General features: G+C 46.6%; 1 protein-coding gene across 1 annotated transcript; it reads right to left on the bottom strand.

Moving 5' to 3' along the window:
• Positions 1-1,445: 1,445 nt before the first annotated feature.
• On the bottom strand, positions 1,446-3,221 carry LOC120845195 (piggyBac transposable element-derived protein 2-like). Its single transcript, XM_040217002.1, has one exon. The coding sequence runs from the start codon at positions 3,219-3,221 to the stop codon at positions 1,446-1,448; it is 1,776 nt and encodes a 591-aa protein (XP_040072936.1).
• Positions 3,222-10,641: the final 7,420 nt, after the last annotated feature.

The raw sequence follows: 10,641 nt of genomic DNA, 5'->3' as shown, positions 1-10,641 counted from the left end.
CGTCCCATTTTTTTAATAATATCAAGCGAGCGTCGACCGCCAAAAGGGCCAGCGCTGTGCCGCGAAAAAATGCGGCGTCACGGGAGAGATTAAGCGCGTGCGCATAAAGCCCCTTCTGGTGGGAGCGTCGTATGCTAGGCTATTTCTTTGATCGCACGCAGCCCCTGCTCCGTAGCAAAGGAGGGCAGGGCGCTTGCAATGTCGAAGTGCATCTCCGATACGCCCCTCCTCTTGAAATGCGTTCACAATCCTAATGACGTCGGCCTGCGTGCCGAGTGTTGTTGCTACTATATCGCTTTGCGTCAGGCCGCCCATCGACATTCTCACAACACGTTCCCGTGTTTTTATGGGCACTCGAGAAGGCATAAAAATGTGCGCGCGCCCGCTGGTCAAAGAAAAGTGGGACTCCCCGGCTACATAGGCTAGATGACGACAGCAACAACGCAGTTGATAATACAAAACACCAGGCGGAAACCCTGATAATCCGTTTCGCTTTTTGTTGCACCGCAGCCGACGCTACGAGCCACCGTGGCCAGTCCATCGATGAAGTGTGTCACGTGGCCTTCGCGTTGGGAACAACTGCAAGGGGAAGCACGATGCCACTTGGCAGGATGAAGGCGCTGGATTGGTTTTGATGGCTGGTAGCATAGTCTGCGGTATATAGTTTAAGGCATAGTTGCATTCAGTTTGTCGCGTCACCGTATTTCTCATTTTTGATGGTCACAAAAGTAAACGCAAACATGAAATGAAAGAAGAAAGTAAATTAAACTCGAGATAACGCGCGGTTTATGCCACGCCTGAGCAGTATCACCCAAGCAAGCGCTGTTCAGATATTTGGTAAAAGGCGGTTAGCTATGCCAACAGATCATGAACAGGTCCTGTGTGCGGTCAACTGAATAGCGACGACGCTCGCATCGGAAAGGGCTTTGTGCGCACGCGCCTAATCTCTCAAGTGACGCCGCATTTCTCCGGGGCACAGCGCTGGCCGTCCCGGCGGTGGACGCTCGCGTGATATTATTAAAAAAAATTAGGCTGCTGTACATTTTCGAGACGAAGACCTTGAATTCAAACGTGGGTTACGCGAACGACAGATTAGAAGTTCCAAAATGTTTTACTACTTTCAGTTTAACCCTTTAACGCCGAATTTATTTTTCAGTCGACTAAAAAGATATGTTTTTGCGGGAATGTGGTGCTTAAGGTGCTCTTAAAAAGATACAAACATTGTGAATTGTGACGGGTACCCTAATTGGCTAAAAGAGGTATGTCGCGAATTCGCGACAACAGGCCACGAAGTCAATAATTTCACCACGCCATCTGAGTAAAATTTATTTTCTTCACCGATAATATTAGCGTAGTAAAAAAAAGTCTCGAAAGGAGTGGAACAAAATTTTGCTTATTGCGTTCCCAGAACAAACAAGCAGCGCAGAAAGCACCTGGCTTCTACTTTATGGCTGATGGAAATCAAAGAAGCAGTTAGTGTTCTTGTTGAGGCAAAGATGTGCGTTGCATTTGCTGCACATTACGTTGGTATGTCCCTTGCAACCAGGTTTCTTGCACCGCTGTCTCGTGTCTTTGACAACCGGCCAATGTCCTGTGCTGTCCGTGCGGACGTCCTCGTTGGGGATGTGGCTCGTGGGTCCTCGTCGCTTCTTCATTTCGAGTTGAGCTTGAAGAGAGCCGGACGGTCGTCCCCGCTTCTTTGAGGAGAGGTCCTTTCCTTGTTTGCAGAGGGCTTCCGCAATTCCAAGCCGGAATTTCAGCAGGTCTCTCTGCTTATTCTTTGGAACGCCCAGTGACTGACAGTCTCGTCGGTAGAGGAGCCAGCTCACAACAATCACCATGTCCAAAAAGTGAAAAAAAAGCTTGAGGTAAAATTTTTTTGACCTCAACTGGATCCGATAATATGCTATCAGTGCATCAAGGAGATCAACACCTCCCATGTACTTGTTGTACGTAACCACTGCGCTAGGACACTCAACCTGGACAGACTTCTTTTCACGCCTATCCCACCTCATGACAGTGGAGACGGGTTGTGCACCGGCAAAGGTACTTGCGGTGGTCACCGATCGGTTGTCGTACCACTTGACAACGATCACCTTCTGGTTATCCACCACTGCCTCGTACTCTTCTGCACTTCCTCGTCCTCTCTTGCGGAGTTCTGTGTCCGAGGCCATTTTGCAACCCTGTAGTCGATTTGCACGCACAGTACCAAGGGCATATATGCCTCTTTGTGCCAAAGTCACGAGAAGCTTAAGAGACGTGAACCAGTTGTCAAAGTACAGAAGGTGGCCCAGTTGAGGCTGCACGCACTGAGCCAGTTTTATGACGATGTTACCACTTGCCCCGATGTCAGGAAAACCCGGTACTTGATCGATGTGGCCAGTGTACACGTCAAAAGAGTGTACAACACCCCTGGAGTCACAAAGAATGAATATTTTGTAACCCCACTTGTGAGGCTTCTTGGGGAGGTATTGCTTGATGCTGGAGTGCCCTTTGAAGGGAACCATCTGTTCGTCCACACAGAGGCATTGTTCCTGAGGAATCTCCTCGAACTTCGGGAGCAGCATCTCGAGAAGCGGGCGAATCTTGAACAGTCTATCCTTCGGGGAGCTGTCGGCTGGTGGCATGCTGAGGTTGTCGTTGAAGTGCAGCGAGGATTTGATCTCCTCCCACCTGTCGCGCGTCATAATATCGGCCACAACTGGTAGTCTGCATTCAGCTGACCAGTACAAACGAGATCGTGGTAGCTGGAAGATCGACATGTAGACAGTGCAGCCTAGAAACGGCTCAAGTTCCACCCGGGACAAGGCTAGAGGCTTATTCGGGTTTTGCTGTACGGCATAAAGATTGCTCTGCTGCACAATTAGATTGAACACGTTGTCGTCGAAGAATCCCTGGAAGTACTCGATTGGGGACCTGACGGCCTCGCTCTCATGCGCAGCGCCTTTCCACTGAGGAACATCATTACTCAGAGATGAAGATGTTTTTGACCAGTGCACTGGCCGATTCACTCCTTTCGAGGAAGCTGGCACCGATTCTTGTTCTTCTTCACTTTCTTCGCTTGTGTCATGATCGGGGGGTGCGTTGAACTGTTGGGGAGGGTTGTAGTCCGCATCCTCATTGTCAGTGTCACTTAGCCAGCTGTCGTCGCTTCCGTCTTCGGGTGGTAAACGCGTCCTACACGGAATTTTCTTCTTCCCATAGAAGGAGCGAGCTTCCATGACCTACAATATATAAAGTATGGCTCATTGAAACTAAGTGGTAAGCCAGAAATATTTTTTTGTTTTAGATTAGCCAAACTGCGAATTGCAAATCACTGAATGCCGAGTGTCGCGAATTCGCGACAAAGCGAACAGAACATCTTATTTTCTGAAAGACCTCAGTATTAAAAGGATGCGTGCTTTGTACAGTTAGTTGGGACCACATTTAAGCTAGAAACAATTTTAAAACGACAACTTACCTCTCGATTACGCTAGAAGGACAGCTGGGAATTCGAAAACCACGTGCTCTGAAATCTTGTCCACCGGCAAAAGTTGTTTACGGCGCAAAGTACACCGGGCGGCCGACAGATGGCGCAAGCATACCGTGGCGCTTCGGTAGGTACGTCGCGATTTCGCGACAGTCGGCGCGGGGCTCATAGATGACGGAAAGATTTTATACAGTGGACTAAGTGGTATGTCGCGAATTCGCGACATACGTCCTTAAAGGGTTAATATTAAAGTGAATGTCCGCATCTAGGCACGCAATATTGAACAACCAAAATGTTACCGAAAAGGTGGCTTAAGCAATCTTACGTTACGTCTGCCTCAATCAAGAGAATATATTTGCACATCACTATGAGTGTATTACTATTTTTATTTTTTTTTTATTTTTACGAGTTACCCCCCCCCCCCCCCCCTCCCCCTTTCAGTTTCTCCGTCCGGTCCGGCTTCGTCTCCGTTTTGCAGTGCTTTGGCTCCCTGCAGCAAAAGGTTGCGGACTCCATGCCATAGCCGATTCTCATTAAAGAAACATTGAATTCGGATAGTTTATGAACACGACGAAAGCGCGTTTTGCTATTTAAGTCAGACATCGGCTGTCTGATATTGAGAATTATGTTTTTGTTATATATGTAGAGTCGTGCAAAAAGCTAGCTGCTACAACCATAAAGTTTCTCGTGCCACGTCTCGGTTTATTTTGTGAGTTGTTCTGCTGCCAGGTTGTTAAGCAGTGGTTATATTGAGTGAGCCATTCATGTGTGTCTCGTACAAACAAGTGGTCCGAGTTCTGCCATTTTCGCAAGCTAAGGATACCTTTAACGAAAAACTGGTCGTATTCTACTTGGAGTTATTAACTTTTTGTCCGGATATATATGATGTCCGAGCTTCCCAGTACTTGCCCTCTAGATATTTTAGGGTGTATCTTAGTAAGGTTGGTTCAGCAGGTACTTCATTATTAGTAAAAACTAAATATTTAGGTTCTCAGCCCAGTATTACCTTCATTATTGAAGCTCCAAGATGAAGCGCCAAAACACGAGCACTGATTATAGCAAAAATAATTGCTTTACAAAAAAATAAATGCGGAGTATTAGCTGGAAAACATAAAGTGTCCTAAGCATTGACGCAAATGGAGTCTACCCCATGACGTTGTTGCGTCCACTTGTCTTTCTTGTTTTGCATTTACTTATACTTTGAATTAAAGGTTCGGAACAAAACAAAATAATTTTTCAGGTGAAAAATGCATTCCTTTACAATAAAAGAACAATGCCCGTCTTTGCATTTTGAATGTAAACAACAGGTCCTAGACCTCGGTGAGTGTTAGCTCGCTTGTGTAAGATGCTGAAAGCATTGTGGGCAGTCTAGTGCGAAACGTTCTCGCTTCCATTGTGTTCTCGTTGGCTGGTTTTTTATCGTATTTTGAAAAGTCGTCTTTTGAATATATCAAAAAACAACTTTCGCCAACTGCTATTTTGCTTGGCCAGACAATGCTACATTTTATCATAGGATAGCACTTGTGTTTCTGTTTGCACGAAAACAATAGGTCTGAGACTTTGCCGTGAAGTTGAGTCATAAGCCCTATGTCGTATGACTAAGAGCCTTTCGGTTGAAAAATATACGCAATATTTTCTGGTCCATAAGTCTCGCCTTTGTATTACTCGCACCTTTCTGCACAATCGACGAGAGTGCAGTGGTTTTCCGCGCACCGATCATCAATCACGCACCGATCATAAATTAAAATATGGGTTCCATCATTGCAGCAAATCTACCTTTAATGCCTCTTTCTTGCCCTCAAACCTCGATTAACTGGAACCGCCTTCCCGAAACCATTGTCACAATCACTGCCTCAGATAAATTTAAGATTGCCATTACTAACCTGTTACAGGATGTTTAGTTGTAACTTTTTGTATTTTTGCCTTTTCATTGTTATTTGTTTTCCTTCATGTACAGTGCCATTACTAATGTGTCAAATGGTGTTTAGTAGTTAGTTTGTGTATTTTTTGCCTTTTCGTTGTTATCTGCTTTGTTCTACTTACTGTGCCCCACTCCTCTCAGTAATGCATTCGGGCTCTGAGAGACATAATGAATGAAATACAATGAAATGAAATTAGTAATATTCTGGCGACATAATCTCAAGCAGGAGTTCTTTTCAGTATAGCTGTTAACGAATCATAGGAGAAATAAGTACTTACTGACCCAACCGTGCAAATTCACCAAGGTGCAAATTTGCACACTCAGGGCGTATACTTATTAAAAACACATATCAGTCGCACTGTTCTATAAGATGCAGCGATTGAAATATGGGAATAAACCACGATATTGTACAGCTGTGAAAAACAATATCTCAAGGGACCAACAAACATTAATTTCTACTTTCTCATCTAGAAAGGATGAGCAAAATAGTCATATTCAATTATGGCCGCAATTACGAGGGTAATTTTTCTTAAGATTTGCAAATTTTATAGACACTGAGAATAAACTATCGTGAACAATATGCTTGCTAGGTGTTAATTTAGGAATACGCCAGACTGCCATTTTCAGAGGGAAGCAATTAAATTTTAGGTGGCGCCAGCGAACCCGGCGTTGTAAAACGAGCTGGAAAAGTCGACATCTACACACTGATAGCTCAAACTCACCGAATGTATATTGGAGAGGTAAGTTTTACGTTGTGAAAATCTCTTTAGGTACCACCGCAGCCTACGCAACAATACGATTGAACCAATCAAGCAGATTTCTTTAGATGAAACTTGTAAAAATATTAAATATTAAAAATTTCCTCAATCTGTACCGCCTCAATGGGCACAACTGATTTAAAACCAATCCAATATAATTAAATTGGATCCTTGGATCAAGTGGGAATTTCACCAAAAAGACAATTAGGAACTGCACTTTGACAAAACTGGGCCACACCAAGAAACAGCCCAGAAAGACCGACAGCGAAAAAAGGCAGAGCCCGACACCTGCGGCCTGCCCAACCCCACAAAGGGACTCTCAAGGGCAACACCAGTGGTCGACGACGGTCGAGGGCAACCCTGCGCCGACAACCGCCGCCGCAGTGAATTTTGCTCCGCCCCCCCCCCCCCCTCCCCAACGGCAGACTCCTGTCAGGGGGGCCACCCCTCAGTAGAGGGATCATCGCCAGAGCCTCCGTTGCAGCGTACAAGCTGGCAACGCGCACCTCGAGCAGGTGGAGGGTGACTTCCCACGCGGCGACAACCGCGGAAGCCTGCGCCCCAACCAATCAAGCAGCTCAAAAAGTGCTTGATCACGCAACTCATTGCCCTTGTGCGTCTGCCATCAACGTTGAAACCAATCACGCCTTGTGAATGCACCGCCATCTTGCGCTCTCTTTTGTGTGTGATTGTTTTAGTTGGGGATCGCGTATCCTCGTACATAGGAAGCGCCGTAATGATGCACCCCTGACGCTGATTGATTGGTTCAATACGATTGTAGCGTCGAGTGCGGTAAGGCTTAAAATGAAACAGAGTGTAGGCATGCACAGAACGCGATTCACGCCCAGTGGACCAAGATGGTAGCGTGCACAAGGAGATGCTTGGTACAGTCTATACATCTTTGAATGTGACGTTATAATGAACCATACCAGCGGCCATTCTTCTGTACCGTGCTGCTGCTCCATATCTTCTGCAGCATACATTTCGCACCATCGAATTTGTTCTTCTTGGCAAGCCTTGCCGAGAAGAACAGATTCGATGAGTCGAAATGTATGCCGCCAAAGGTACGGGAAAATGGGGAACAGCAGTATGGTACGGAACACTGGCGGCTGACGTGCCGTCAGGCGAGGTTACGTTCTTAGAGTGGAACGTTTCAGGTTGCCCCACATGACTAGGTTAGTTGCCGCTACTGTTCTGAGTCGAAGGCTCGCCAGAAAAAGCCAGTTGATCACGTCTTATAAGCAACTGTGTTTATCACTGGAGAGCGGCCACCAAGCTTGCTGAGAATATCACTGCAAAGAAAGGAACACGGATGAAGCGCAGAGCCGGGAAGACCTTACAAGCAATCGTCGGAGGAGTTGCTCTATGTTTTAGAGGCGAAGCTCCTTAGTGTCTAGCCTTCTCCCGCGTCTGTGCTCATCATCGATTGTCATCCCATCTGTTTTCTTAAAAAAAGAGAAAAAAATGTTTGCGCAGTCGACAGGATTCGAATCTGTGCGGGGAGACCCCAATAGATTTCTAGTCCATCGCCTTAACCACTCGGCCACAACTGCTGGACGAGTAGGGTGCTCTGAGATGTGGTAGTAACTCAAGAGCTAGGGTTGATGTCATGGATGAAACGCTGCATGTAGCCGCTCAACGTCTATACAGGAGAGAGCGCTGCGGTCAAATGCGTATAGAATCGCCTTAAACTTTGCATGCATTGGCTAATGAAGTCGAAACGCAATCCAGAACTCAGGACTACCTATGAGCAATAAAAAAAAAAATCAGCACCATCAGCACTACCTATAAACAATAAAATCAGTATGCTCCGCACCACCAGAGCTTCGCCCCAATCAACATCATTCACCACATGGAGATGTTTCTTTTTAATATACTTTTTTCTGAATTACATCTTGAAGTGCAGTTGCAAATATCGAGGTTGCTTACATTAGTCTGCTACAGAGGGCAAAAACAAACGCAGATATATGCCATTTTTCGCTATGTAGAGTTACTGTGAAATATGAGAAATCATTCAAATCATAAAATCTTATCAAAATAAGTGCGCTACTTTTGCCGTGTAATTCCTCGATACCAGCATTTCGGTAAGCGTATCGGTAAGCGTAGGATCATGTAACGGGAAAGTAAAAAAGGCCAGGTATGACAGAGTTAATCTGGGTAAATGTTGAATATAATGCAATCAACCTGACATACACAAATTAACACATTGATTTGTCACAACAACCTGAACTCACAGTAGGACTTTTGTTTTTATTTTCATAGCGTATATATAGAGTTGGCCCGTCGGTAGTGGTAGGACGTGGCCGTGCTAGGCTCCGATATTTGTTCCTGCCACTGCGAAACCGAACCTCTCACCTTCCTGTACTGTCCTGTTCATTCTTTGTTCTGTCCTTGTCCTTTGCGCTTTTGTAATTAAGATGTTTAACCAACTAGCCAAGCAGTTAATTTTAAATTTAACTCTCACCTTCGCCTAGTCTTCACCGTTTGGCGACATATCTCTTTGAACGATGTCGACTGATAGAAATACGAGTGTTTTCGGCCTTTTTTTTGCCTCCTACGCTTCCGTTTGTGCTCTGAGCGCGTTAATCCCAACTTTGTTATCCTTAACAAGGCAGACCAAGGGGACCCGCAGCTGATCTCGCATAGGGGTCCCCACGTCATGACAACGCCACGTGTGGACATCGACCAAAACTGAGACGACGCCACTGGCTCCACTTAGCGATCGGCTGACGAAACCGTACACTGTGTGCCAGCACACGAGGACGCGATAACTTTACCAAAAGCCAAAAAGAGGCACTTTTCGTCTCGTAAGGGACAGCAACGTTTCTGCGGATCCGCCTGTCTAAAAGGCAAATGGACGGCGCGCACCCGCGACTCCGACGGCAACGATTTGGCAGGCCCCGAATAGCGCGCACTACATGGCCGACCATACGAACTTTCGAGAATAAAACCCTTCGAACTTTCGAGAAGTCAAGAAAATGTCATTTCATATGGTTATCATCAATCCGAGAGTAAAAAGTGACATCTTTATTTCCCCCGTTATACCCTCGCGTAGACGCTCATTTCCATGGCATCAGACTCAAAGCTAGTCCACTTAGTGGTCTGCACACCCAGCAAACGGAGCAACAGAACCACTGTCCCGACAACTGACTCCGTTACACGCGGCGTATAGGGGCAGACCTGACTCGACTGGAATAAACAACGTGGAGAGAGAAGTGACGAGCTACATCGCACCACCGCAACAGGCGGTCCGGCCGCTTCATTGTTCACGTAACAGAACCTGGCAGCAGTGAGACAGATATCCGCAATAACCCCTACTCGCCGCATGGCCAAGTTATTGATGCTCGCACGCTCGACCAATGCCGTACCGTCCTTATCACGATAAAAGCCCCGTCCATCCGAATACAAGTAAACTACTACAACTGCCCAACCTGCACGTCCCTCAACGAAAAGGGACCAATCGTTTGCCTGAACTGTCACGAGACGAGCCATAAACAAACATTCTGCCCTTGAGCAACAGTGCGCTTTCGCTGCGGGCGCAAACACGAAAAAGAAGTTGCCACCTGTGAAATTAACTCCACCTATTGTGTTACGTTGGAGCGAGGGCCCAATAGCCACCGGCAACGACCTCCCAATTATATTGGAGCGACGAAGGACCGCTAAGGTAAAGCTGAGAAAGCAGAGACGTTCAACATAGGTCGATTCCGTAGCCGCACGCGTAGACGCACTGCTTCATCTGCTCCAAAAGAAAGATCTGCAGAGCTACGACGGACACAGACTCATTTTAAGTCTCAACATCGCAGCCAGTCTCAAGAGACATACTCATCAGTTATGTTTCAAGACCCGCCTCCACGTTCTCATTTACTGGAAGGCAAACCGTCTTACGCCCGTATACTTGTTTGGAAGGAGTCCTCCTGAAGCCACCAAGACGCAAGCGCAAAACTCAACGAAGTTAGTGAACGACCCCAGCTATCTCTGTAAGAAACGCAGCACACGCTTCAGGATTTCTTGCAGTAAAAACGACGGTGCTTGAAGAGTCCCGACGGACGCAGGAAAATAAATGCATACAAGCAGAAAAGCAGGCGGATCAAGCCCGCCAACAAATACAAGCAGGAATACAGACTCAAGTACCCTCACCGCCGACAACGGCGAAGTACTTATCTCTTACCAACATGATGCAGACTATATACAATGCCTTCGACGGCAAATTTTACGCCTTAAGACGAAGAACTGAAAACGCTATTGGTGGTCATATTAACCACCACAAACGGTCGCCTCGAATCGGTACAGAAAGTACGTTCTAAACAAGCTGCTTCTGGCACTCGGCATACGACTACACTCGCTCGACTAGCAATTTCACCCCACCGGCAAGAGGGGACACCAGCGCCTGGAACTCATAAAAAACCATGGCCGCTACGGTAGGTACTCCGGGCCTACCTGTCACAGCCGCATCGCATGATTTTCACTGGAACTGCAAAAGCCTACGGGCTAGC

The sequence above is a fragment of the Ixodes scapularis genome, unplaced genomic scaffold (assembly GCF_016920785.2).
Source record: "Ixodes scapularis isolate PalLabHiFi unplaced genomic scaffold, ASM1692078v2 PGA_scaffold10__122_contigs__length_95168666, whole genome shotgun sequence".
In the NCBI taxonomy this organism is placed as follows: domain Eukaryota; kingdom Metazoa; phylum Arthropoda; class Arachnida; order Ixodida; family Ixodidae; genus Ixodes; species Ixodes scapularis.
The sequence above is the reverse complement of the archived record's forward strand: the minus strand, read 5'-3'. Positions and strand labels throughout refer to the sequence as shown.